We start from the raw sequence: 27,876 nt of genomic DNA on the forward strand, positions 1-27,876 counted from the left end.
CCAAAGGTCTTTATCAGCTCCAGGATTCAAGGGTCTCTGGCCATTATCACAGCTTTCTAGGGCCAGCTTTCCCTAGCAGAGAAATGGCATCTCCACCTGCAGGACCACCACACTATCATCCTCGTCATCACGACTACCATCAGCATAAAGCTAGTGAGTGCTTACAATATCCAGGCGCCAAACCAAAGGCTAGAAGGTATTCAATCTACAAGAGCCCTTTGAACAACCCATCACAATCTCCTATTGATAAATCAGGAACCCAAGGTTAAGTGAGTTGACCAAGGCACCAAGGTGGCAAGTGACATGTCTAGGACTTGACCTCGAAGCCTGTATGTTGATCAGTATGAAGTTGGGTAATCTAGCTAGGTCTAACTTGAATGAACTAATGAATGAATGAATGGAGAATGAATGCATGAACAAATGATTACAAAGGCCCATTCTGACTCAAGTTATTTTGGTGACTCTTGATAATCTTAGAAGATAATACTGGTTTGGTAAAAGAACTAGATTTAGGATTGAATTCCTGATTTGTCACTTTCTACATGTGTGGTCTTAGGTAGCTAATTATGTCTTTGAGCTTGATTTTGTATCCGTAAAATAGGGATAATACCAACCACTCTTTGGTCATTATTAACGCTCTTATGTATAGTATGTAATGTTCCTGGTTCATAGTGGGCCCTTAATATGTGTTACATATTATTTTTAAACACTTAAAATTTTTATATTAACTGACCATTGCATGTGGCCTAAACCATCCACCACAAAAAGCAAACCATGGGCAGGTGGTAGTCAAGGGAAGCTGGCTGCATTTTCTGCTCTCTTACTCCTAACCTTCTTAAACCTTCAGAATGCAAACTTCCCTTTCTCTATTCTTAACTCCAAGTTCTCAGTCCCAAATAATTCTCCACCATGAAAAAGCAAGCAAACACCATGAATCCAAGCCTGGAGGGTTGGTGACTGTGAGGAAATTGGCAAGGTTTTTCAACAGGGCATCATCCTGGGAGCAAAGCTAAGAGTCTAAGTGGAGGGTTTTACACACTGTTGGAAAATGCTCCCACCATGTCATCTGGGTGTCTGCAGGGCTTGAGCTGTGGGATTTACCCTTTCATAAGGCAAGAGAACTGGAGGAGGCAAGGCTTGTGTCTGCCGAGAGGAAAATGCTTGGATTTTGAAAGACTAAAAGAAATATCACATTTTTCTTATTTTGTAATTTGCAAATAACTATTTCCTTCTAAGCTGACAAATAATAGATTAAAACCAATACTTCTCTGCTCCCCAATAAAATGGCTTGACTTGAGTCTTTGAAAGTGTTTTCGTTAATCTTTTCTAAGCCCTACCTGTGAGCCCTGCTCACAGACTCACCCTGGCACTGGCGATCTACATAGCTGGACAATGAAGGAATTCAGGATGGAAACAGCTACTCTTCGGGGCAGGTCTCAGCTCATGACACATTCTTTCTTCAGGCAGAATTATCATCTACTAATTTTTCTCCATAGTGCACTTGCAGTTCTTACATAAATTCTTATTATTAGAATATGGAGGCTTAACCAGTAATGAGAAAATATAACCGAAGTACTCAAATGTTTTAGACTTGTCTTGAATGTCTAAAATTTAACAAGCTTGCGTGAAAGCTGTGTGATATACAACAGTCCAGTGAAAAGCTGACCCATTTACAAAGCATGATTGGGTTACACTTACCATACTGACCTTCTTGGTTTGTAAACAGACTACTTTTTCATGGGGGTAACATGCAGATTAAGTTTCCATTAAAAATTAGCCACTTTTAAATTTATATGATTAATTTTGACTTCTTTGGGGGCCAAGGAAAAGGTGGAAATGCACTCTTTTCTTTTTATAAGTCTGAGTCTCATACGGAGTATCCCCTTCCACACTGCCCAAGCCTAAAGGGCAGAGTGAGTGTCCTTTTCTGAGTCAAATGCCTGTGCCTGGTGTATTGCACTGGCAGAGAGAGCTGAATCCTATAGTACAGGAGTTTGGAGCTGTGCTGTGACCCAAAAACAGGAAACCTGAGAAGAGCTAGACTTAACTCCTACCTTCTCTACCTTCTCTGTACCCGAAGGCGCTAATTTTCTTTCTAGTATATTCTATAGCTCCAATCTCAAGAACTCTGGCGACACAACCATCAGTTGTGACCAGCTGTCTCCAATCAAACATCATTAGTGCAGGATTGGCAAAAAAGAGCATTACTGAATCAAATGGTCATGGTCAAAGGTAGGCTAGAACCCAGGAGTCACTTTCCCTGCTGTCTTTTTCACAATATCCTCATATTGCCTTTTGCTGTTCCCTCTTCCTTCCCTGGTCCTCTCTGACAGTGGTCACTTCAACCTTAATGTTGATGGATTTCAGAGGCAGGACTGGTCTGGCTTGAGGCAGCATGTACAGAAAGTGGTAACAGAGCAGGGTCCTTTGTGTCTAAGTGATGCCATATATTTGCAGTCAGAGCCACAGGATGGGAGAGATTGGACTCCCCTGCCCTGCTGCCAGGCACGGGTCCCTGACTCCTTTAGTGGTCTCCTTCCTCACCGTCTCTCCTCCCACTTTCTGAATACCAGGGATCCAGGGCTCATGTTCTCAATGTCCTCTCTTTATCTCTGTCTTATGCGGGTTCCACACCAGAGGCTCTGAAATTGGTGGTTTGGGGAGCAGCCTAGATGTGGGGGCATTTTCAAAGCCCCCCTGGTGGTTCTGATGTGCGGCAGGGTTGAGAAGCTCTGCCATGGAGAAACTCAGACTGCATGCAGTCCACAGAGAAGAAGATACTGGAGACATAACCAAGGGAAAAGAACTACCTGAGGGTCCTGGCTGTGGAGAAGGAGTGTAGTCACTGAGCTAACAGACAGGCTCAACTAACTACCCTTAGCACACTGGTCCACACAGACACTGGTCCACACAAACACTGGTCCACATAGACACTGGTCCACACAGACACTGGTCCACACAGACACTGGTCCACATAGACACTGGTCCACACAGACACTGGTCCACATAGACACTGGTCCACACAGACACTGGTCCACACAGACACTGGTCCATACAGACACTGGTCCATACAGACAGTGTAGTGAGAGCACATTTGGTGTAACTTTCATTTGGTAAAAAAACTCACTTTGGTTTGTTGATGCTCAGGCTCCTATTGGCCACATAGCATTGTCTCATAGCCTAACTTTCAAATCAGTGAAAGCATTCATACCTTGCATTGTCTCAGGTACTAGAATGCTTTGAATACTAATAAGTTACTAATTATGGATGGGGCAGTGGTTCGGGAATCCCAAAACGCTGAAGAATTGTGATTTTTGTCTTTATTTCCCTGAACATTTTCTGGCACATGTTCTGGTGAAATGCTTTAATTTTCACAGAAGACTACTGGTTCAGTATTAGAAAAATTTTCAGCAACAGTGAACATCTATCTCCAAATAATTGACAGAATATATGACCTTTGTAACCTTGAATGTTCCATTGCTCAGTCCTTATTAAAAATTCAGCTCTCTACTCATAGTTTTGGGACTTTGAAATGGTAAAATTCATGGTGTGTAAAAAAGCTTGATACATAACTATGATCTTAATTACATTAAAATGGTCAGTTGTGTAGATACATGGGACCTAGAAGTCAAACTGTAAACTGCTTGTGATTATGGATGACTTTGTTCTTCGCTTCTTGTGTTATTCAGTTTCCTTTTATGCACATGTTAACTTTAAAAAAATTAAAAAAATTTAAAACCTAAAAAAAAAAAATTCAGCTTTAAGAAATAATATTCCATGAGGCTTGCCCAGGAAGATAGCATGTAAATGTTCAGAACAGTCTGGGCACATAGTGACAGCCCAAGCAAGGCAGACTTTTCTTTATTCCTCTAGGTGGTCTAAATATTATCCCTGGATGAAGCCAGACCCTCAGTGAGCTATGTGCTTGAACTGCAGTATTCTGGCCTCGTATCCAGATGCTTCAACTATCTTGGGCATTGCATTCCTCCTGGCCTCTCTGAAGAATGGCTCAAGAACCAGCCTGTTGAAATTTACTGTTGAATCATAGCAGCAATGCATTTTCTAGGAACCCACAGGAGAAATTTCATTGAGGCCTCAAGGCTAGGAGCAGTTGTATTTCTCCCGAAAATCTGGATTTTTTTTTTTAATATGAAGATTTTAATTTTTTAAGAATAGTTTTAAGTTCATATCAAAATTGAGACGAAGTTAAAGAGATTTCCCACACAACCTTGCCCTCACATACACACAGACTCCATTACCGATATCCCCACCAGAGTGGTACATAGGTTAGAATAGGTGAACCTACACGGACACATATTAATCACCCAAGTCCATAGTTGACATTTAGGCTCATTCTTGTGGTGTACATGGGTTTGGATGAATGTATAACGATACTTATCCATCATTATATATGGATACTATCAGAGTATTTTTACTGCTACTGAGACAAATACTATCAGAGTATTTTTACTGCTCTACAAATCCTCTGGGCTTCAACAATAGTTGAATCCCTTCCTTTCTCCCTAGCTCTTGGCCACCACTGATCTTTTGACTGTCTACATATGTGCCTTTTCCGGAATATCATACAGTTGGAATCATAGAGGATATTAATTTTTTCAGGTTTAGATTGTTTTTATCTGATGCCTGCTATGAATTGCTGCTAGAAGTTCAGCATTAATTGGTGACCCATTGTTAGTAACCAGGTAGAACCTTATGGGTGCACTTAGTCTGCTGAAGTAATCTCTTATTTCACCTAATTTTTCTCACCTCCTCTTTCTCACTCCGGATTCCCTCCATTGTTATTTTTATCTTATAACAGTGTATATGTATTTCAAATAAAAAAAAAAAACCAAACATTTGAAGATGTGGGAGGAAACTAAACAAGCAAAGTTGGCCTAGGAATACATTTAAATAATTATTTTTACAGATTTACTGCCCTAGTTTTTTCTTTAGTTAAAAGCGCATAATAACAAGGGTTCCAGTCTTGGTCCCATCACTGGTTAAACTGTGGAACTTTACAGAACTTATCCTTCAGGCCTTACTGTATATCAGTAGGGTTAAGAAGTGGAAATAACATGATTTCTAAAGTCCTGTTCAGTGGTGGCAACCTTGGATTTATAAAAGAGTTTACATTCTCTTAGCATACATGATCAACCCGCAAAGGTACCACACGACAGATGGAAGCTAGCTTGTGAGCCTGTGTTCTGTGATTATGCCACAGAGCACAAAATTCACAACAAAATACTGGCCAGCTGAAATTGCCTTGAGCCAACTTGCTACTTTCCCTCATGGAATTTACAATCTACAGGATATCCCTGAAATTCAGTCTCAATAGAGTGGGCATATAGTAAGCATATGGAGGGAAGAATGAATCCATCAGTATGTTCTTGAATGGCTTCTCAACTTTTGGATTTTTTTCCTTTTAGATATACTTATTTCATATATTAAAACATAGCATCTATATATGCAAAGATTGCTAATGCATACAAGAGTTATTATTTATTCGATACATATTTCTTGATGTGCATATGGGTTTCCAGTCCCCTTGCTATAACTCTGTAGTATTAACTCTCTTCTCAACCCCCAAGCCCAGAAGTAGGTAAATACTTCTAAAGATTTATGATATTTTGGGAAAAAATATCTCCAGTTATTTTTCCTAATTAGCGCCCAAACATCTATTTGTGTTATTATAGTTAAAATTAAGTTGTTATGGAAATGTTACGATGTAAAAAAAAAACCTGTTATTTTTTACTGACAGCAGCTTTTTGATAAATCATTCTTTTTTGTTTCTGAGGGAATGCTTCAGATTCTTTATTATCTCTTCAAAGAGGTCCATCGCTCAATACAAAAGAACACAAACTACTGATTCAGAGATAGATGTGTAACTCAGCTCTAGCGTCTGAATAGGACTTCCTGGCATTTGTTTTATAAGCTATCCTCACCCTTTGTTTCATTTTTCTCTTTTTAGTTTTTTGTTGTTTTTTTGTTGTTTTGTTTTTTAGAGAGCGAGAACGAATGAGGGAGAAGGGAAGAGGGAGACAGAACCTTAAGCGCGTGGAGCCCGACGTGGGGCTTGATCCCTCGAACCATAAAATCATGACCTGAACTGAAATCAAGAGTCGGACGTTCAACTGACTGAGCCACCCAGGGGCCACTCTTTTTAGTTTCTTAACGCTCATAGTTCAGGAATCTTTTGTATGGATTCACAAGAGCTCTTCCTACAGAAGTTAGGAGTACTGGTTACTGTTTCTTTTTTCCTTTTAATTCTCCTGTTAGAACATATATTTTTGTGTTCACATTCAAGCCTCATCTGGGGTGGGGCCGCAACAAATGAGAGGAGGTCAGGTGGGTGGTCTTGTAGCAACAAAACAGTAAGTGGAAATGAAACTGGGTGGTTGTGAGATGATGTCTCATCTGGAAACGTGGACCTCAGAGAGAAAACCTTTGGGGCGGGAGGAGATTTACATTCTTTGCTAACTAAATTACAAAAGGCTTCCCAGATATAAGTGCAACTAAGTCAAATTTTGGCTTAACTAGAATGAAAACCACTCTAGAAACAGAAGCTTCGTTTTTTAAAAATCCCCCTGCCCCAACTTTTGTGAGATTGCCTTTATTACTTTATTCCCTGCATCACAGGTCATGCTTTTGGGAGCACCTATTTATTCTAAGTTAGAGTTGAAACATGATTTTATACCACTGCAAAGTTATACAAAGTTCCCATGTTAAAGGAGACCAATGAAAAAGATACTAACTAAACACAATTTGGCTTCCTTTGGGAAAAAATGACCAACCTTTCTTGTTTTGTTAACAAGACTATCTTTTTTTGATTCACACAATTGTATATGGCTCTTGTTTTAGGCAGCTTCAAAAATTTTTTTGAAAGAGATGAAGTATAAGTATATTCAGTAAGTAAAATGATGCATTGAGATTAGCTTGCCCTCTAACTTCCCTGCATGGGAGAATTTGTTAAAATTTTTCAAAAGTAATAAGGTTTGAAGTGATTATAAATGATGGCTATACTAGATACATGATCAGATATAATTGTCGGTTGTATTTAGAAGGGAAACCCTGGCTGAATACCATATTCCCTAATTAGTTGCTGGCTTGATGAAACCAAATAACTTAACTCTTGAGGGTATGCCTTCCCCCTTTCACTTGAAAAGAGCTAAAAAAACATGATGTATAGATCTAGTTTGTGTGGCATATCCCAACCGGATGTTTTAAGAAAAAAATCCTTTGTGGGCAGAATTGGTATTTATTTATTTGAATAATAATACCAAGCTCCCTAGATTAATGATGTAAAAATTAGGTTTATACTTCTGGATAGAAACCTGTCAAATTAAAGAATAATAAATTTTTGGCCAGTGTGCTGTCACTATCTTCTACTGTGCCCACAGCAGACATTACTAATCAACCTTGCCATTCTTTTTTATGAGTTGATACTCAGATGAAGAGCATTTGAACTACTGTTTCATCAGACTGTACTTCACAGTGAGATGAAACTTATTTGTCTTGCATTTTGAAGCAGGCAAAATACAGGAGAGGATCTATGGAATGTTGTACCTAGGTATATATCTCAACACTGCCTAGATTCTAAACTGGGTGTTTTGAACCCTAAATTCTCAAAGGAAATAAAGAATGGAGGATCCTTGGGTTATCTTGTATTTTCTGCTTCATTTATGTATTTATTTTTAATGAGAAAATGGGCCTTCTGTTCTTATAGAGATACTGGGATTGGGGGTGGGGATTGCTGAGGGGACACCAAGCCAGTGGAGCTCCAATGTTTCAACCACTGGATAAATATACACAATAAAACTATTTTACAGAAGCTTTTTCTTTTTTCCTTAGAAAAAGTGCTAATGATGGTGTAGCACAAAATCCAGAAGCACTGGAATCTGCCCCAGTGATTAAATCTCAAAAAGTACAATGGGATTATTGGCTTTCCATATGGAAAAAAGTAAAATTCCTCTTCTAATTTATCCCCAAATGAAAAGCCAACAGACCCATGGTACTTACAAAGCAGTCTACGCTTCCCCACTGGATATCTCATGACTTGTTTTTTATTGACCGGGGCCTTCTACAGATCCATCTTTTGGGATGTCTGTCTTCTTCTAGAATCTATTTGTCTATCTATTTATCTGTGATAATACATGCTATCTTAATGACTGAAACTTTATAAGTCTAGCCATCCATGCATGACAAGTTTGCTCAACCTTTGACCCTTTCCAGAATGGTCTTGCCTATTCTAACAAAAGCCCCTATTCTATCCTTTTGTTCTTCCATACAGAGTTTAGAACCCTGTTTGTCAAGTTCTGTGAATAATCCTATTGGTATTTTGATTGGATTTCCTTTGAATTTACAAATTAGAAGAGAATTTACATTTTTATAATGTGACTTTCTGTGCATGAACATTATGTATCTGGCCACTCATCAGATCTACTCTTATGTCTTCCAACAACTTTTGCTTGTGAAAATCTCCAAGGTTAGGATGATCTTAGCTACAGGTGAGTTACTTGCTTAATAACACCCTGAGCTGTTCTAGAGAGACTGTCACATGACTTGGGAATTTTCAGCCCCATTCCATGCTGTTCCCATCGGGTGGGCTCTCCTCACTGTCTCCCTGTCTCCCTTGGTCCTAGCTCCCATTGTCCGCAGCGTTAACTTGCTTGAAGGCACCGTTTTGCCTTTACTTCTGTGACTCACTTCCTTGCTCTGTTACTCATGTTTCCTGCAATTGCCTCCTAATAAACCACATGTACTTTCATCCTTGCCTCAGGGTCTGCTGCAGGGGAATCCTTGACAAGTATTAAGTAGATTTCCATGCCAAATGTAATAAAATCTAATTCTCAGAACCTAGAAGAAAAAAAAAAAACACCAAAAAACAAAACAAAAAAATCCCCTCAAAACTCCACCCTTGGTAACCTCCTGGTAGGGTCATTCGAGGGAAGAGTATGAGCTTTGTGGCCTGATAGTTGCTTAATTTCAGCTCCCCGATTTTTTCACTGTATGGCCTCAATAAACCTCTGTCTTCCAGCTACATGAAAACAGTAACTTAAGCCTCATAATATTGTTCTGATTATTAAATGACATATTAAATCTTACATTCATTCGACAAATATTTATTTCTTCAGGCATAACTTATGCAAGGAACATAGTTAAGGAGCTGGCACAGGCTGGGTGTACAATAAGTGGAAACTATGGTTATTGCTGCACACTGACAAATGAGTGGCAAAACAGATCTTGAAGAACTTGTGACAAACAGTGATACTGGACAGTAGTGCATGAATCGTTCATAGGTGTTATACACCAGGGCTCTGTACACTCTGCACCATGGGGTGGACTTTTGAAGGCACACAGACATGGGTTCAAATACCCAGTGTATTAGCCAAATGCCCTTGTTAACTTCTCCGGGTTTCTCTGGGATGGGGATCATGATGCATATCATACCTAAAACACTGTGATGCAGAGCCAGTGAAATAATGGACACAAAAGTCAGGCCCTTGGCTATGATGCATTTCTTAATCTTATTTTAATTAATTTATTTATTTTGAGAGAGAGAGAGAAAGCACGAGAGATAGCAGGGGAGGGGCAGAGAGAGAGAGAGAAGGAGAGAGAGAGAATCTCAAGTAGGTTCCACACTGTCAACATGGGGCTTGAATTCACGAATGGTGAGATCAAGATCTAAGCTGAAATCAAGAGTCAGACACTTAACCAACTGAGCCACCCAGGCGCTCCCTTAATCTCTCTTTCTGAAGGCCTCCTGGTTGCTGTTTACTGAGTACACTATATCTCCTTCTCCTACATAATAAATATGGTGCATCCAAAGGCATTCAGACAAGTCCAATTAGTGGACATCATTCTGTCTACTTCTCTAGAATTAAGAGTAGTTAAAACAGGATATTGTTCTGTATACATTTAATATAGGCAACAGACAGGGCCTACCATCCATTATCTACAAAGTTTTCTAGAATGTGGCTTGAGAGAAGACATACGGAGTCCATGTTGGAAGCCAGGAAGGAATGTAACGATTCTATTCAGTTTCAGTGAACTATCTTAAGAACAGTACAATTAAGTGTGGAAAAAAAGAGCATGGGTTGTGGAGTAATTTTAATTCTAGTTCTGCCATTTTCTAGTTACATGTGATCCTAGGTAGAATACTTCATATCTGACCATCAGTTTCTTCAGTGAAAGGCTGACACAATCCCATTTTGCCATATTAACAGGATTCAATCAGGTAATGGGGGGGGGGACCAAAAAACAGGTGTATAATATGTCCAGTTAGTGCCTGGCACATAACAACTACTCTGTAACAGTAAATGGTAATAACTGCTATTATGTAGCTAGTATATAACTCTGAAATACCTCATTTAGTGTTTTCTTTTTTTTTTAATTTTTTTTAACGTTTTTATTTATTTTTGAGACAGAGAGAGACAGAGCATGAAGGGGGGAGGGGCAGAGAGAGAAGGAGACACAGAATCGGAAGCAGGCTCTAGGCTCTGAGCCATCAGCCCAGAGCCCGACGCGGGGCTCGAACTCACGGACCGTGAGATCGTGACCTGAGCTGAAGTTGGACGCCCAACCGACTGCGCCACCCAGGTGCCCCTCATTTAGTGTTTTCTTACCTAACGTTGCTAGTCTAGCATATGGAATATTTGTGGCAAATCTGTGTCTTACTTCCAATACATGCGGTGCTCAACTTTTAGAAGTTTAACTTTCAAATAAACTGCATTTTCTTGTATCCCATACAATTAAAATCCCTAAATGTCCTTCCCTGTAGCAAATTCAAACTTGTACCTCAGTTTATCCAAGGGGCATATCAAATGCTCCTCATGTAGCACTGCTTGCCAAGTTTCAGCAGCGATGCCACCATTGTCTGCAAAGCCACGTTTATTGCCAACTGAGTAGTTCACTGCAGTTTCTCCTGTCATTTTATAAATATGAAGGGAAAATGGAAAAATTCTAGATACTATTTTAGTGACAGGCATAGATTTAAGAAGAAAACCATCCTACGTGCTGAAACAGAAGACCCTTAACTTTGGCTTGATGTTCTATTGACTTATGCTGCATAACTATGTGTTCCAAGGTGAAGAAAATTAAAGAGAACTCTAGGATGAGTAACTGATACTTGAAGCCTGTCCCTAAAAAGCAAGATACAGGTAGGGATTGAAAATACTCGTTAAATTCTCTGCATAGAAGCTCCCTTATAAAATGTATTAGACTTTAGCATAATGTTTAGTGATGAATTATATACACCAATAGGAAACTGTCTCTATTTCTAAAAAAAAGTCTAATTGAAAATGGGAAGTTCTTGTTTTGTTTTGTTTCCTTACAAAATTATAACAACTCACACGGTAACCCTGAACACGTCAGCTAAATCAAAGCTCTGATTGGTAATTTCCCATTGTGATTCATAAAAATTGCAACATTTATCATTAATTAACTATTTGTTCAGTAGGCTGTTCTTCAAAGCATGAGCTCTACTAGGGGACAAATACAAAAGGGGCTTGTAAAGAAAATAATAAGAAAAGGATGGAAACCAAATGGGTCCAACAAACATAGCTGTGCACTTTGTAACATGAGCTACAGCCATTAACCTGAACTACAGAGATGGGTCAGAGGCTGACAGATGTTATTGTCTCTGTAAGGAGTTGATCTCATTGAGATTGGTTCCGTGGAGACAGAACAGATAAAAAGTCTCAGTTTAGTCGCCACCGAAGCCTCTGCCCATGATGCTATAAATGCGGTGGGTTTGCTTCAAACACACAAATTAGGAAGCAAACCCCTATCTGGGTAGTCGGTCTATATCCCAAATTATATTCCCAGTAGAGTTTGGAATCACTTTGCAACCACTAGTGACTTTTTCCCTCATCTGATTAGAGGTGGTGGTGGTATTGTGGAATATAGAAAAGAGCAACATTGATTATGGATGCCTCTTTTTTGGTCAAATAATATATTCTGCAAAAAGATGCTATCTTGACAGGCAGGACCATTTTAACCTGATTCAGGGGAAGAGGCCCATCTGCTTTTTTCTCTCTGACCTTTTAGTAGGTTGATGCTGCCTGTCTTCTCATTTAATAAATTGCAACACAGCTTGCCTATTAAAAGAATCCATAAAACATGACTTAGTACTGTAGCAAAACTACAGAAACCAATTACTAGCACAGATCCTGCAGGCTCATTTTGAAAGTTCAGAATAAAAGTAGGGTCCTCCAGTTTCCTAAGCATTGCTTTTCTGTTGATAGTGTCTCTTAGTCCTCACTTCTATTTAGTCTCCATTTTAATGACATAATTAAAAGGGACTTGAATATGTTCTCCACTGAAACATTCTAAGTAAAATTATCTCTCTTGTACTTGGATGAATCAGTATTACTTTAAGGGTTTGCTCTCAGCTTTAAAATGTAACTGACAAAATTTAAGAATCACAATGGAGTCACAGGATGTAAGAGATTTGGATCTTAAGGTTGATATGTAAAAGCTGCCAATTGTCAAAGTTACCAGTGAGACTTCATGAAGTCACCCATAAACTACACTATGGGACCATCTTTCAAAGAGTCAGTGTGGCAGGAGACATCACTGTGGGATACTAAGTCAAGTTGTTATCTTGTGTTGAGATGCCATGATGGTTTTGTTTTTGTTTTTGTTTTGTTTTAAGCAAGCTAGTCCTGTTTTTGGCTTCCCTATCACACCACTCCTTCTAGTATTTGGCTTCAGATCTGAATGTGCCCCTATTTTGCCACTGTCACGGTCCTTCTCACAAGTATAAGATCCTCTTTCTTTCCTGTCTTTGGGCAGTTGAGTACCCAAATGGTGACATTAACTTGCTGCATGATCCCTTCTGATCTGGATTTTCTTATTGGCCCTCAACTGCTTTGCACAAGCTTTACTTCTTGTTTGCTGTATTCCTAGTGCCACAAAGTATCTGGCTAGGACTTGGCTTCATTCATCGGACATGTGGCATTCATGTCCTGTCCTAGCTCTCTGACCTCTTAGTTTTGAAGCTCTGTCTTATAGTCAGTCTTTCCAAACACTTATTTTATACGATGGCCACTTGAATCTGCTCCATCTAATGCTGACATGGTAGCATTTGGGGAAGAAAAGATAAAACGGATAAGGTTCAACTGGTTACAATCCACCAAAATTTAGATTAGGTATAGTTGCAAAACTCCCAAAATGAGTTCATGATGATTATCAATTACATTAGCACTTTCTTTCCATTGCTTGGTTTCCCTCATTCAATATTGTTTGAGAGATTTACTCATGTAGTTGCATGTAGTTGTAGATGGTATATTCTCATTGTTGTATAGTATTTCATTGTGTAAATATACCACAGTGCATTTCTGTTGGGTTTATATATCAGGATGGAGTTGCTAAATTATAGGGTATGCATATGTCCATTTTTAGAAGATAATGCCAATTTCCCATTGGTGGTTGTTCCAAATGTCTCGTCTACCAGCAGTGTATGAGAATGCCAACTGTCCTATTTCCTCACCAGCGCTTGGTATTTTCCATCTCCTGTTATAGCTATTTGGTGGGGGTCAGCTTATTATCTTTTATTTTAGTAAAATCTGGATTTTATGCTAGAAGTTCCTTGGAGATACTTTAAACTGGTATCTATTCATGATCTGGGTAGTTAGCTTTTACAGTATCTTAAAATACAACATTGAATCTTTCTTTAAAAAAATTTTTTTTTAAAGATTTTAAAAGAAAGAGATTTGGTCTGTCTCTGTCCTTTTAAAAGACACGGTGCTCACAAATCTGGAGTAAAGTTACTTTAGCCATTAAAATTAAATTAACATGGAGATGCAATAATATGGTGATTTTTTTGAAATTAACTCTAATAGTTTTATGCTAAACCATATTCTAACTCTCAGACTTTAAAGATTATACTGTACCAACAAATTGTCCTATAACTTCTATAATGCCTATTGATGAAAGGCAATAATAGCTAAACTTAAAACAATCTCTCTGTGTGCTTCGGTGCCTTGAAATCTGTTGTAACCCCATTGGAGGATAAAGACTATTCTATTCTATGTGCAAAATGATCTCTGGTTCCACGTGTTAAATCATGGACACAAATAAGAGAAATAGAGAATATCTTTTGGTCTTTCAGAACTAGGAAAACATGATTAACCTATATGTAAAAATTATAATGGAAGTCAGTATGTAATCAATTGTTAAGTAGGATGCTCTAATTGTAAGTGCTATAGCATTAGTATTTCTATTATACTGTATTGTAAGTTTTTGTTTCCCATACTAGGTATAATTCTATGAAGACAGGAAGCTGCCCATATCCTTTATTACTGTATTCTTGGTACTAATATAGTGCCTAATATATTACAGCACCCAATAAATATTTATGAGATTAAATTGAAGGAATACAACACACAATTTAGAGTAAGTAGCCAGGTGAAGATGATTCAGATTTAGGTGGAAAAGAAAAGAGGGGCTTTTCCAGGCAGAGGGCATACATCAGCTTTACACTAGTGTTTCCTTTTGTTGTTGTTATCTCTTATATTTAAAACAAAATCATTATTATCTCAATTCATTCCCCCAGAAAACTATATAATTTTATGGGACTCGACTTCATAAGTAAATCAAGTATTAAAAAGATATAGCCTTATCAAAAAACAAAGTCCATAACTTTGCAGGTGACAAAACAGAAAAATGAAGAAGTTAAGTAGAGAGGTAAAGCCCTCTATCTGAGCTTCAGTCTGGAAGCAGGACAAGGAAGGGCTAGAATCAGGGAGGACTGGGAACTCAGCCCCTGGAGTTGACCGGGGTTTACAAATGCTTTATGTCAAGTGGGAATCTGGAGCTAGGTTCACTGCCTGAAACCAGGAGGTAATGTGGGTCTTTTCAACTTGTCGAAAGAGAAGGAAAAAGGTTGATGTCACCTGTTGCTTGGGACTGCAGTTTTGGCCTAAGGAGGCTGCAGAATACAGACTCAGTTTTATAACAGTAACTGAGCCAAATGTCACTAGCTTGGGGGCTCAGATCTTGGATATTCTCAATATCACCATGGGGTAAGAGCATAACTCCCTATTAAAGATTTGTTTGGACTGGGGTTCCTAGGTAGGAGCTAAGTGGAGATAATATCAAAACCTTTAGATAAGGAGGAATGAGGAATGTAGGATAGAGGAAGGGAAAGAGGCAAGTTTCAAAGAAAGCAAGATATATATGCAACATTTTTAAAGCACAAAGAAACTCACTGCTAGGTAAATGTAAATGCTACAATGAAAAGAAGGAAGAATGGAAGGAAGGAAGGAAGGAAGGAGAGGGAAAGAGAACTATACAGCATTCTCATAAGTGAACGTAAATGAAAATATTTAAATAGAACACTTGTAAATTGTATATCAATATAGTTTTAAAGACCACTACTGAGTGGAGTATGCCTAGAATTGAACATCAGAAAATCTATGAATATAATCTACCACATGAATTAATTAAAAGAAAAAAAACTATATTATTTTCTCAATAGATGTAGGAAAATACTTGATAAATTTCAACACACAATCCTTATTAAAAAAATTTGTTTTTGTAAACAAGAATGAGGAAGATCTTTCTCAATTGAATAGAAATCATTTAACCAAAACATACAGCAAATATTTTTCTTAATAGTGTAATTTTAAATACTTTTTTATTAAGGTCAGAAACATGTCAAGGATGGCTGTCATCACCCTGGTATTCAGAATAATTGGAAACCCACAAAAAATAATAAAAACAAACAAAAAATCAAAGACACAAAAATGAGAAAGAATGACATCAAATTACTCATATTTGCAGAATATATGATTGTCTGTAGGAAATCCTTAGATAATCTACAGAGATACCATTAAAACCTTTGGGGAAGATTAACAGGGTTGTTGGATTAAAAACCAAACCTTAAATGACACATCGGACAAAGGGCTAGTATCCAAAATCTATAAAGAGCTCATCAAACTCCACACCCGAAAAACAAATAACCCAGTGAAGAAATGGGCAGAAAACATGAATAGACACTTCTCTAAAGAAGACATCCGGATGGCCAACAGGCACATGAAAAGATGTTCAACGTCGCTCCTTATCAGGGAAATACAAATCAAAACCACACTCAGATACCACCTCACGCCAGTCAGAGTGGCCAAAATGAAGAAATCAGGAGACTATAGATGCTGGAGAGGATGTGGAGAAACAGGAACCCTCTTGCACTGTTGGTGGGAATGCAAATTGGTGCAGCCGCTCTGGAAAGCAGTGTGGAGGTTCCTCAGAAAATTAAAAATAGACCTACCCTATGACCCAGCAACAGCACTGCTAGGAATCTATCCACGGGATACAGGAGTACTGATGCATAGGGGCACTTGTACCCCAATGTTTATAGCAGCACTCTCAACAATAGCCAAATTATGGAAAGAGCCTAAATGTCCATCAACTGATGAATGGAGAAAGAAATTGTGGTTTATATACACAATGGAATACTACGTGGCAATGAGAAAAAATGAAATATGGCCTTTTGTAGCAACGTGGATGGAACTGGAGAGTGTGATGCTAAGTGAAATAAGCCATACAGAGAAAGACAGATACCATATGGTTTCACTCTTATGTGGATCCTGAGAAACGTAACAGAAACCCATGGGGGAGGGGAAGGGAAAAAAAAAAAAAAAGAGGTTAGAGCGGGAGAGAGCCAAAGCATAAGAAACTGTTAAAAACTGAGAACAAACTGAGGGTGGATGGGGGGTGGGAGGGAGGGCAGGGTGGGTGATGGGTATTGAGGAGGGCACCTTTTGGGATGAGCACTGGGTGTTGTATGGAAACCAATTTGACAGTAAATTTCGTATATTAAAAAAAAAAAACCTTAAAATCAACTGTAGTTATAAATAACATCAATAACCATTTAGAAAAGGTGATAGAAAAAAGATCAATCACATAGCAATGAACTGTAATGAGTAATAAATATACCAGAAGTAACCATTATAAAGGAAAAACAAATAAAGGTTCATAAAAACATCAAATACTCTGCACAGCATATCATGCTCATGGATGGGAAACTGTTAACTCTCCTGATTGATCTATACATTCAATGCGATTGCAATAAAATTTCTAATAGAGACTTTTGTGGAAAATGACAAACTGATCTCAAAATTCACTTGAAAAAGTAAAAGGCAAAGAATACCCTACACAATACTGAAGAAAAAGATCAAGGTATAATACCTTGCCCTCAGATACTATGAGTTAACAGAAAGCTAGAATATTTAAGATAATGTGTTTCAGGTGAAAAGACAGACCAACAGACTACTGGACAGACTTAGACTCCTTAGATTTATGGAAGCCAAGTTTAATACAGAGATGGTATAACAATTCAATGGAGGAAATCAGGACTATTTATGAGAGTACCACTAGTTTCCCATAGAGAAAAATTTAAATTTGGATCTCTACCTCACACCATATGTAATATAAATTCCATATGAATCAAAAACATAAAGTGGAAATCAAAACTTTATAACTTTTAAAACAAAATATAGAAGAATAAGTTTACAACATTAGAATAGGGAAGAAATAAAACCCAAGTGAAATGTTCAATCACTTAGATGCCATAAAATGTAAATATCTCCATAATAAAAATTAGTACATGTAAGTAAAAAGTAGGTCAATGCCTAGGAAAAGACATTTACACATAACACACAAAAGTTTATTATCAGAATAGATAAAAAACTTCTACAAATCCATAAAAATAGAACAGCAACTAGCTTACAGATAGTAAAGGATGTGAAAAGGCAATTCACAAAAGAGGAAAACTGAATGACCTATAAACATATAAAAAATGTTTAGCTTCACTAGAAATTAGGGAATTGAAAATTAGAAAAATTAAGATACCATTTTACACCCTTCGGGTTGAAAAAGTTTGACGTCTGAAAATAACATGTTAGCAAAGATTTGGGAAGCAGGAACTCACATGAACTGCTCATGGGATTACAAGCCAGTCAACCATTGGGAGAGCAATTTGGCATTATCTAGTCATTATCTAGTAATGTTTATGAGGTACATACCTTATAACCTAACAATTTCCCAGGTAAGTACCCTGGAAAAAAAAATATCTACTCAGGGGCATAAAGCTACCAGAATAATCACTGAAGCACTGTTTTGTTTTGTTTGTTTTAATAGCAAAAATTGGCAATAGCCTAATTGTTCATCAGTAGAACAAATTAATAAATAGTACTGTATTTATACAAAGGACTATTATCTAGATTTCAAGTAAATAATCAGAGTCATGTGTCCGCTTGGCTAAATCTCAAGAACATAATGTTGACTGAAAAAAATATGCAGAATGGCACATCATTTATGAAAACTTAAAAGACTGTGGATATCACTCATCAATAGATAAAACATGGATAAACACACAGGGTTGTATTTTTCTCTGTGGAGAAATGATACAGCAGAATAGGATCAGGAAAGGGAGCACATGAAAATGTAATAATATTTGTAACATTTTTTTTTTCAAATCCATAAAAATGTGGACGAAATATTGGAAAATTAATTGTGAGTGATACTACATGGGTATTCCTTATATTCATTTCTTGTTTACTTGAAATATTTTATAACACTTTGTCTTTTTAATGAAGGGGTTTGTGGATACTGCACTAAAAACGTGAATCATTGTGTCTGCCTGTTCATAGCACTATACTGTGGGTGCTATCCTTGCCCACACTCTTTGTTTATCTTGTCCTGTACCTTCTCACAACTCTGCTGGAGCCACAGCTAATGGAACTAGGGATGTTTTCAACTGACAAATCCCACTCATTCTGGCCAGTGTCCTACTGAGGAACAAAGATCTGAACCACATGATTTCTTTCCTTGACTTCTGGAATTGATGTGTATTCCCCCAGTGGGACGCAGAAGTAAAATGTCCTCTCCTTGATGTCTGCGCCTGTCATTTTGGGCCACATGCAATCTGAGGAGTAAGTAGATGAACCTGGTCTACAGAAGTAGGCGAGACCACAAAGAGAAGCCTGGTTCTTGATAACTTGTTTCTTATGGAGCTCTCCAATTCAGGTTAGTGTAAAGTCAAATCAAATTTTGTTTTCTGTTTGCAGATTTCATTAAATATTTATATTCCCACAATTATCTCCTCCTCACTCCCTTTTAATCTGAGCTTTTGGTTTTGTAGCCTAAAAATTGTTTAGAAAAGACAGAATAATAGCTTCTTTAAGTCAATAATCAATACTAAAGGTGAAAACATATTTTAACAGTGAGGGAGGTCAAAAGTGGCTTCTGTACTTGGGAGATAACTTCTGGTCTTCAGTAAAACTCTAAAACATATATTTTTTAAAGCTAATAATTTATCACTTGGGAAAAATTATACTTGTCAATATTCAAAGTTATATCTTACCACTTCCACCCATTTCCTATCCCCAGTGCTGTTTAAAGACAAAGAGCACTAGAAACGGCCTGGCCAGTAGGCAAGCGGCATTTGTTAGACTTTTGGGAATTTGTGAGCTGATTGTTAAACATGGCCATTCTTAAAAACTGAATTATAAAAAATTATAATAAAATTACTTGTATTAAAGACAAAGGAAATACATCAAATAAAAAGCTTCTGCACAGTAAAGGAGGCCACCAACAAAATGAAAAGGCAACCCACCGAATGGGAGAAAATAGTTGCAAATCATGCAACTGATAAGGAATTAATATCCAAAATATATAAAGAACTCTTAGAACTCAATGCAACAAAACAAAACAAAAAACAACCAAACACTTGAAAAATGGGCAGAGGGTCTGAATAGACATTTTTCCAAAGAAGACATTCAGATGTCCAACAGGTATATGACAGGCTGCTCAACATCGCTAAATATCAGGGAAATGCACATCAAAACCACAGGAAGATGTCACCCTTGTGTATTCTTGGTGGGAATGTAAATAGGTGAAGCCATTGTGTAAAACAGTATGGAGGTTCTTCAGAAAATTAAAAATACAACTATAATATGATGCAATAATTCCACTTCTGGGTATTTATCCAAAGAAAACAAAAACCTAACTTGAAAGGATATACATACCCCCACATTCATTGCACCATTATTTGCAACAGACAACATATGGAAACAACCTGAGTGTCCATTGGTAGATGAATGGATAAAGAACATGCAAGATGTCTGTCAGTCTATATCTATCTATCTATCTATTTATCTATCTATCTATCTATCTATCTAATGGAATATAATTCAGCTCTGAAAAAGTGTGAAATCTTGCCATTTATAACAACATAGATGGATCTTGAAAGCATTATGCTAAGTGAAATAAGTCAGACAGAGAAAGACAAATACCATATGATCTCACTTACATGTGAAATCTAAAAAACAAACAGACAAAAACCAAAAGCAGAGTTCACAGGTACGAAGAACAGACTGGTGGCTGCCAGAGGCAGGGGTTGGGGGTGGTGGGTGAAATAGGGGAAGGGGATCAAAAAGTACAAACTCTCAGTTGTAAAATAAATACGTCATGGGAAGGCAAAGCACAGTGTGGAGACCATACTTAATAATACTATACTGCACATGTGAAAGTTGCTAAGAGAGTAAATCTTAGAAGTTCTCATCACAAGGAAAATATTCTGTAAATATGTATGGTCATGGACGTCAACTAGACTTTTATAGTGATCGTTTTGTAATACACACAAATATCAGATCATTCTGCTGTGTGCCTAAAACTCCTGTAATGTTGTATGTCAGTCACACCTCAATAATAAAAAAAAGGAAATACTCAAAACTCATCACTTCCTGATTTTTGAGGAAACAGTCTACAGTATTCAAAAACTATTACCCAATATGGTAAAGAAGTTGCTCACATTAGTAATCCACATTTATATGTAAACTACATTAATTCATCAATTACAGCCATAGGCTGGCTACAGATATGACTTCAGCAAAAATCAGTGAAAGCATTCTGTGAGAATCAGTTGGCTACGTGGAATTTACAATACAGTGTATTAAATATTTTATTTTATTTGTAAATTGTGTGCTACACATCCATTATGTCAGTAAATATAGACACACACATACATATACATATGTACACACACACACACATATATATATATATGTATGGACACATGTGTGTGTGCCTGTGTATATAATTTATTCCAGGAGCAGCCTAGAAGGGCAACATTGAAATTTCATAAGAAATGGAATTGTTGGAGACAGAAAATAATAGATAAGCAATTTATTAATCCCTGGAATTGGGCATTTTTGAAAGAGAAGAGGCAAGTAAGGAAAAAAGCAACACAAGCTTTCATTAAAAATTTTTTGAAGTTTTATTTATTTAAGTAATCTCTATACCCAATATGGGGCTCAAACTCACAACCCCATGATCAAGAGTCACATGCTCTTCCCACTGAGCCAGCTAGGCAATGCACTAATATTTCGCTACAGAGAGCAGTAGGGAGAGGAAGAAGCGAGATTTTTGAGCAGCTACTATGAGGAATTTGGATAAAGGTCTTTAGGATATTTTTCTGTGGAATGTGATATAATTCCACTTTAAAGGACTTTAATAAAAATTTACATTGTTTTCATCTGTTTAGATTTTTGTGTTTCCTTTGAATACATACCTAAACTTAGGGTCCATGAAGCATTTGAGTTATAGTTAGGTTACACAAACATTTTGATCATAAAACTATTATTTGGAGTCAATATGGGTTCACTATGAATAAACTGCCAAATTGCCTTTGTTCTTCTAATGATAGCATGGTTATACTAGCATAGCTTGACAATAACAACAAAAATGACAACAATACAACTATTACCATCACTAATTATTGTTTTTAATTATTGATAGCTGTTCTATATTCTTTACACAGATTAATTTGCTTAAATATCACAACAACCTTATAAGGCAGATAAAATAATGTCATTATTTTACAGATCAGGATGTGGACCTAGAAAGGTAGAGTAACTTGCTCCCAAGCTCATAGCTAGCAAAATCTAGTAAGGTTAGAATCCAGGCAATCTAGCCCTGAAGATCATACCATTAGTGAACTATATAATGCTACAATATTTCCCAACATTAGCAGTGTAGCGTGAAATTCATCTTACTCTTCATTTCTAAAGAGTACCGATAACAACCTAAAGTAGCTGTCAGGGTGCTGGAAAGCTGCCTGCATCAGATATTGTTGGGTGATTTCATGAAAGCACTTTCTGAGCCTCTGCTTGTTTAACAGAATGTTACAGACATTTCAGGAGAGACAAAGATGAAAATGAATAAAACATGGTTCTGCCTCCGAAAAGCTTAAAATCCAGGTATACACCATTTTTGTCAATCTCTTGAATGAAGTCAAGAGGCAAATCAAGTATGTCCCAAAACTGAAATAGGGTTTAAAGTAATTCAAATTCAAAAAGCTTCTAAGAATCTCCACTAGTAATCTGAAATTAATGTGTCACAGGAATAAATGTACAAGTTTGTTGTAGTATTCAAAACCAAGTGCATAAATATAGGACTGGAAAAAATCCGTTTTTATAGCAGCTTTTATACAGCATATCTAGAGGTTTTAGGATTAACCTCAAGACTAAAGTGCTATTAAAATTTCTGATGTACTCTTAGGTTATAGTAATAGAAATAACATGTCCAGAACAAGAACTTTTTTTTGTTTTCTTGGAGCTCTGCAATGGTCAGCCATCTTGGCAGGGATTTTTTTTTTTTTTTTTCAGTTCAGGACGTAATATTTTAAGAGGGACATTGAAAAATGTGACTGGAGCAAATGGAAAAGGATAACTAAACCAAGTCATATGAAGGATGGCTAAAGCAACCGGGGATGTTTAGCCTGGACCAGGAAGGCTCAGAGAGTGTATGGGATCAGATTCCAAAATATTTGGAGGGTTGTCATGTGGAAGAAGGAGTCAACTTCTGAGCTGCTCCAGAAGGCAAAACTAGCACAAGCCACCTGAAGGTTATCTCAGGTTAGTAAAAGAAAGTTTGAAGTGTTGAGTTATTAAAAATTATTGAACCTCCATGGGCTAGAGAAAGGGGTCCTAGAGAGGATGTTGTGGGGAAGACGGCTTGGGGTGGGCTGTTGAACTGCATCGTGTTGAACCACCTTCCCAAATTAAAATCCCATGATTTATAATGGCATAGCACAAACAATTCCCTAAACTTTTAAATTCTTTTTTTAATGTTTATTTATTTTTGAGAGAGAGAGAGAGAGAGAGAGCGAGAGCATGCACAAGCTGGGGAGGGGCAGAGAGAGAGGGAGACACAGAATATGAAGCAGGCCCAGGCTCTGAGCTGTCAGCACAGAGTCCGAGGAGGGGCTTGAACCCACGAATTGAACTGTGAGATCATGACCTGAGCTGAAGTCAGATGCTCAACTGACTGAGCCACCCAGGTGCCCCAATTCCTTAAGCTTTTAGAATACATACACAGGAAAATATTATTTTCCCCAAATACACAAAAACTACAATTCACATATGAGTAGCAATTATCTTTATATCCCTCCTAGAAGCAAAAGAAGCAGTGACATTTGGGTCATGAGAAGAGACGAAACAAACAGCCTGTGCAATTGCCTCCGTGCAGAGAAAGCCTGGGAACTACAGGCATAAGCCCCGGCCGGGAATCTGCTCTGTGGAGAACAGGGGGCTGTTTTCATACAAGGAAGGGAACAGAGAAGGAATACAAGGTTAACGCTGGATGTGGCTTTAAATCCTTCAGCACAGTGCCTAGCGGTCATAAAAAAAGCAAACACAAGTCAGCAAAACCTTTGCAGAGGTGATGAATAGAAATAGAACATATTACTCTGGTCTAGATAAACGCAACATGTTACATCCCTGCACTGCCTCTGCAGCATGGGCCACAGACCTTCCTCTGTAAAGAGCATTTCAGGCCTGGGGAAGAAGAAAATGCAACCAGAACACAGGCGAAAATTCTGGCACATGGATCTTCAGGTAAATTACACAAACCAAATTAACACAATTGGCAAGTGGGCACCTAGAGATGGGGTTTTGAAAGGGAATCCCGCCAGAGACAGGAGGAGTGAAAGGGAGCTGCCAGAAGGGACTGCTCTAGGCTGGTTGAATACAGGACAAAGTAAGAGAAAAAATGGAGATTGTCATCCAGACAAAGCTCAGTGGAGAGTCCAGAAGAGTCAAGGGGAACAGACCTTTGCCTAGCCCACAAAAGCCCCAGATAAAATCCTAACCATACTATGAAATTTATTAAAAGTTTTCTTCCCCACTAACCAACCAGCTTCCACTAGTCTCAAGCATTCTTTCTGACTTATTTCATTAACATTTCCTTCTTTTTCTGGAGTGGTCAGAGCCCCAGGGAATCTCTTTCTCTCTCCTCCCCCTTCCCCCCCCAACCAGTGGGGCATTGAATGAGAGCCAGAGTGTTGTCTGTGTAAAGAGAAATTGCAAAACCACAAATTGCAGAAAATCGTTACTGCCAAAAATCGAAAGGAACACACAATATCACCATGCCTCTTAAAAAGCAATTGCGCATTTTACAGGCCTCTGGATAATTCAGGTTTGTTTGGCAACTTTCTCACCCATACCACCCAGAAGACAATTCTCTTCCACCAGAGGCAGTGGTCCCAAAGAATATTTGTAGTTAAAGAGAAACAAAAAATGTGGGTGCAAGTCCTTCCAGGGGCCTTGCTTTGGCCCAATACGGTTCTATTTGATTCTATTGTGTAGTATTGATTTTAAGATCCAAAGTTTGCCCCTCCCAGATTCCCAGGGATTCCTGCTGAGACAGAGAGAGAGCCTCCAATAATGTAACAAGAATCCCTTAACGACACAAAGCACTTTCAGATGGCAAAATCTTTCCGAAATGTTACCTTATGTGATTATCACAACAACCCTTTGACAGAGGCAAGGAAAATGTTTTCCCTTTCTCCTCCTCTAACCCATAATAAAGACGCTTTGAAACTGAGGGGTTCAGTAACATTCTCAAAATCATACCACTTCTGAGGGAGTGATCTGGGACTCAGACATAAGCCTTCTGAGTTTTAGTCCTGAGTTCCTTCTATCACCTACCCCCTTTCTCTGTGGGGGCATGCCTTCCTGACTTGGCTATGGCTGCTCTCCTTCAGAGGAGTTGGGATTTTATGTGGCCCATACACATTTCCAGGGCCTTGACTTGGAAAACCTCCTGCCATTCACTACAGATTGAGCCTTGTCTGAATGCGTGCTGATTAGGTCGTCTTCCATTTGTATTTGTTGTATACTACAATCATCACTGGGGTAATGCCAACTCCTGAGGTACTGATCGAGTCTGGCTGCCAAAATGAACCCAAATCACAATTGCCTGGTGATTTTAATGTGTTTCCATGACTCCATGGGTCAGACCAACTCCCCACCAGTTTAGCTCAGAGATGACGTGGAGAGGTGGGAAGAACTGTTTTTGTCTGGATGGTGCAAAACTCTGTGCAAAGTTGCTGCTCAGAGTATTTGCTAATAAAGGGGATCACCAAGCACTTTGTATGTCCTTGAGAAAAAAGTGTGAAAGTAAAGTGATCACAGATTAACCTCCTAACATGGAACAGCTAGCCATTTCTCTCCCCACCTGGGAGATGCAAGGTGCTTCAACCAAAACTTTGATAAAGAGATCTTGAGGTAGTGGTCACATATGTGTTCATAGTTGCATACTTGCAAATAATGACTAAAAATGCTATCTTAAGCTACCTTCCGTCTAATTGTCACCATGAACATATTCCAAATATCTCTTAGTATTTAACATTAAACCATTTAAAATCAGTGATAAGCCTAAGTAGACACATACAGTGTGAGAAAGAGCTATGGAATATGAATATGGAGGAAAGTAAACACAGACTGTTCTCCTGAACAATTTCTATGTTCAAAAGAAAGAATACAGTCAGACGTTAACATGTGTACAAATAAAATACTTATGATGGCACATGAAAAGGGAGACTGCTCCTAAAATCTAACATGGCTTCACAGGCAAAAGCTGCTTAAAACATTCATAACTTGCAGGTGTCTTGATGATGCAATAAAGACCAAAGTGATATAACACAGAAATTGACATTTTAAAAAATTCCAGTGAACACAGATACTTTGACATAAAATCTGAATGGTTTTAATAAGGATGCATGTTGCTTGGGCTAGTGTTTGAATATTTGGTGTATAGCAATGGGATCAATCCATTCTAGAGAACAGACAAAATATATTATCCACACATTCTTGGTTTACCTGGCTCAAGGTTGTTGATCTCCTGCTTCTACCTTATGGTTGTTGATCTTCTGCTTACTTATCTGTAGTGACAAGCAAGTCACTACCACTTGAACTACTTTTGAATAGCTAGAGTCTTTATCCTGAATTCACATCTATCCCCTGCTTTTTGAACTTGAGTATTATCAAATTATTCCAGAGACAGATGGAACATTCATATTTTGAACTCCCAGTTCGGACCCGGTGTAATTTTATTTGGTCTTTTAAAAAAGAGGGGGTTTGTAATTTGGCTATAGACACTGAGAGTACCAAGAGTAAAGAAACATAATACATGGAGATTCGTTCTAGAAAGAACACGGGTTTACAGAGCGGCTGCAATGCAGTACACACAGGGAGGCATTATTAAGATAACTACCCTGCTATTAAATGTGAAACAGCCTGTGACTGTGAGGAGTGACCGGGCAAAGAGTAATAAATTCGCCATTTGAGAGAAGCTGAATATTCAAATGTTTGGTGTCACATGATCATCATATCTAAAAGAATACTGCCTAATGTCTCCTCCTCACTTTTTTTTCTAGCTTTTTAGATGCAATGTAGTGGCAGCCATGATTGGGTTCGATCTGTTTCCCAAACGGTTTATAAAATATCACACGATGCTATACAAACCAACAGTGTGAAACATTAGATTCACACTGAGGCTGCATTTGTTGAGCCAGGCTTTAAAAAGGCAGCAATGTGAGATGGGAGCCTTAAAGATGAGGAGGTTTTAGGAATTAGAGCTGAGAAGGAGATACCATTTCAAGGAGGAAATTTACTTACATTTTGCTGCAAGTGAAATGCCTGTCTTTAAAGGGCAGCCTCTGAAACAAAGAGAAAAACAAAAACAAAAAACAAGCGTGTTAAAAAAAAAATAGAGAGCAACCAATTCAGAATGAAAAAGGCACTGGATTGTCTTTGAAGGTACAGCCACTGACTGAAAACATGAGGGGCCCAGAGATGAAAACATTTTTATTGGGGAACTCTTCTTAGAGGTACAGAGAGAAGTAGCCCACAAAGAAAACATGCAAGTCAACTGTCATATCTCACCACATTCTCAGCTCCCTGTCCTGGACCCTCCTAGAATTTCCAGATCCCTTGATGCTCACTTTGTCTCCCACATCTGATCCTAGCTAGAGAGAAATATGGAGAGTCTAGTTGCCTAGTTCAACGGCTTAGACTCATCATTCTCTGGCTTCTGGTTCATACTGACATTACACCTTATTCTCATAGGCCCAGCTCTGAGACATTGTTCCATTAAATTAAGCTCCTCATAAAAATTATGCTCTTCTCAATTCATGCTTATTTGGGTAAGTGGACAAGTTTTCTTTTCCAAGGAATAAAAAGCTATTCTGGGGAGTATTGGGGTGGGGGCACTGGAATCGATGCCAAGTTTTTCCTTATTCAAGATGGCAGTAAAAGAAGAAACAATTAGACTGAGCCTGTGCTTGGAAGGAGTTTGCCAGTTGTGCAGGCAATTTGTTCGGTGTGGCAGCCTACCAGACAACTCAGTTTGCTTCCAAATCCATTTCCCCCCCTTTGGATATACTGTGGTTATATCCAAAGGGGGTCCTTTTCAAAGTAGTAGATTTAATTGGGAATGGCAAGTAAGCCCCCATGATTGATATGAACAATCTGTGTACTGAGATTCACATGATTCTGGGTCATCTCTAAGACTGAACACTCAAGTCATGGTGTC

General features: G+C 38.1%; 1 protein-coding gene across 1 annotated transcript in view; it reads right to left on the reverse strand.

Moving 5' to 3' along the window:
* ANKFN1 (ankyrin repeat and fibronectin type III domain containing 1) overlaps positions 1-27,876 on the reverse strand; it is a 297,332-nt gene that overhangs the window by 212,387 nt on the left and 57,069 nt on the right. Inside the window, exon 2 of the mRNA XM_042966568.1 lies at positions 26,961-27,001. Within this exon, the coding sequence (XP_042822502.1) occupies positions 26,961-27,001 (41 nt within the window). The remainder of the gene's footprint in view (positions 1-26,960; positions 27,002-27,876) is intronic.

The sequence above is a fragment of the Panthera tigris genome, chromosome E1, assembly GCF_018350195.1.
Source record: "Panthera tigris isolate Pti1 chromosome E1, P.tigris_Pti1_mat1.1, whole genome shotgun sequence".
Taxonomy (NCBI): Eukaryota; Metazoa; Chordata; class Mammalia; order Carnivora; family Felidae; genus Panthera; species Panthera tigris.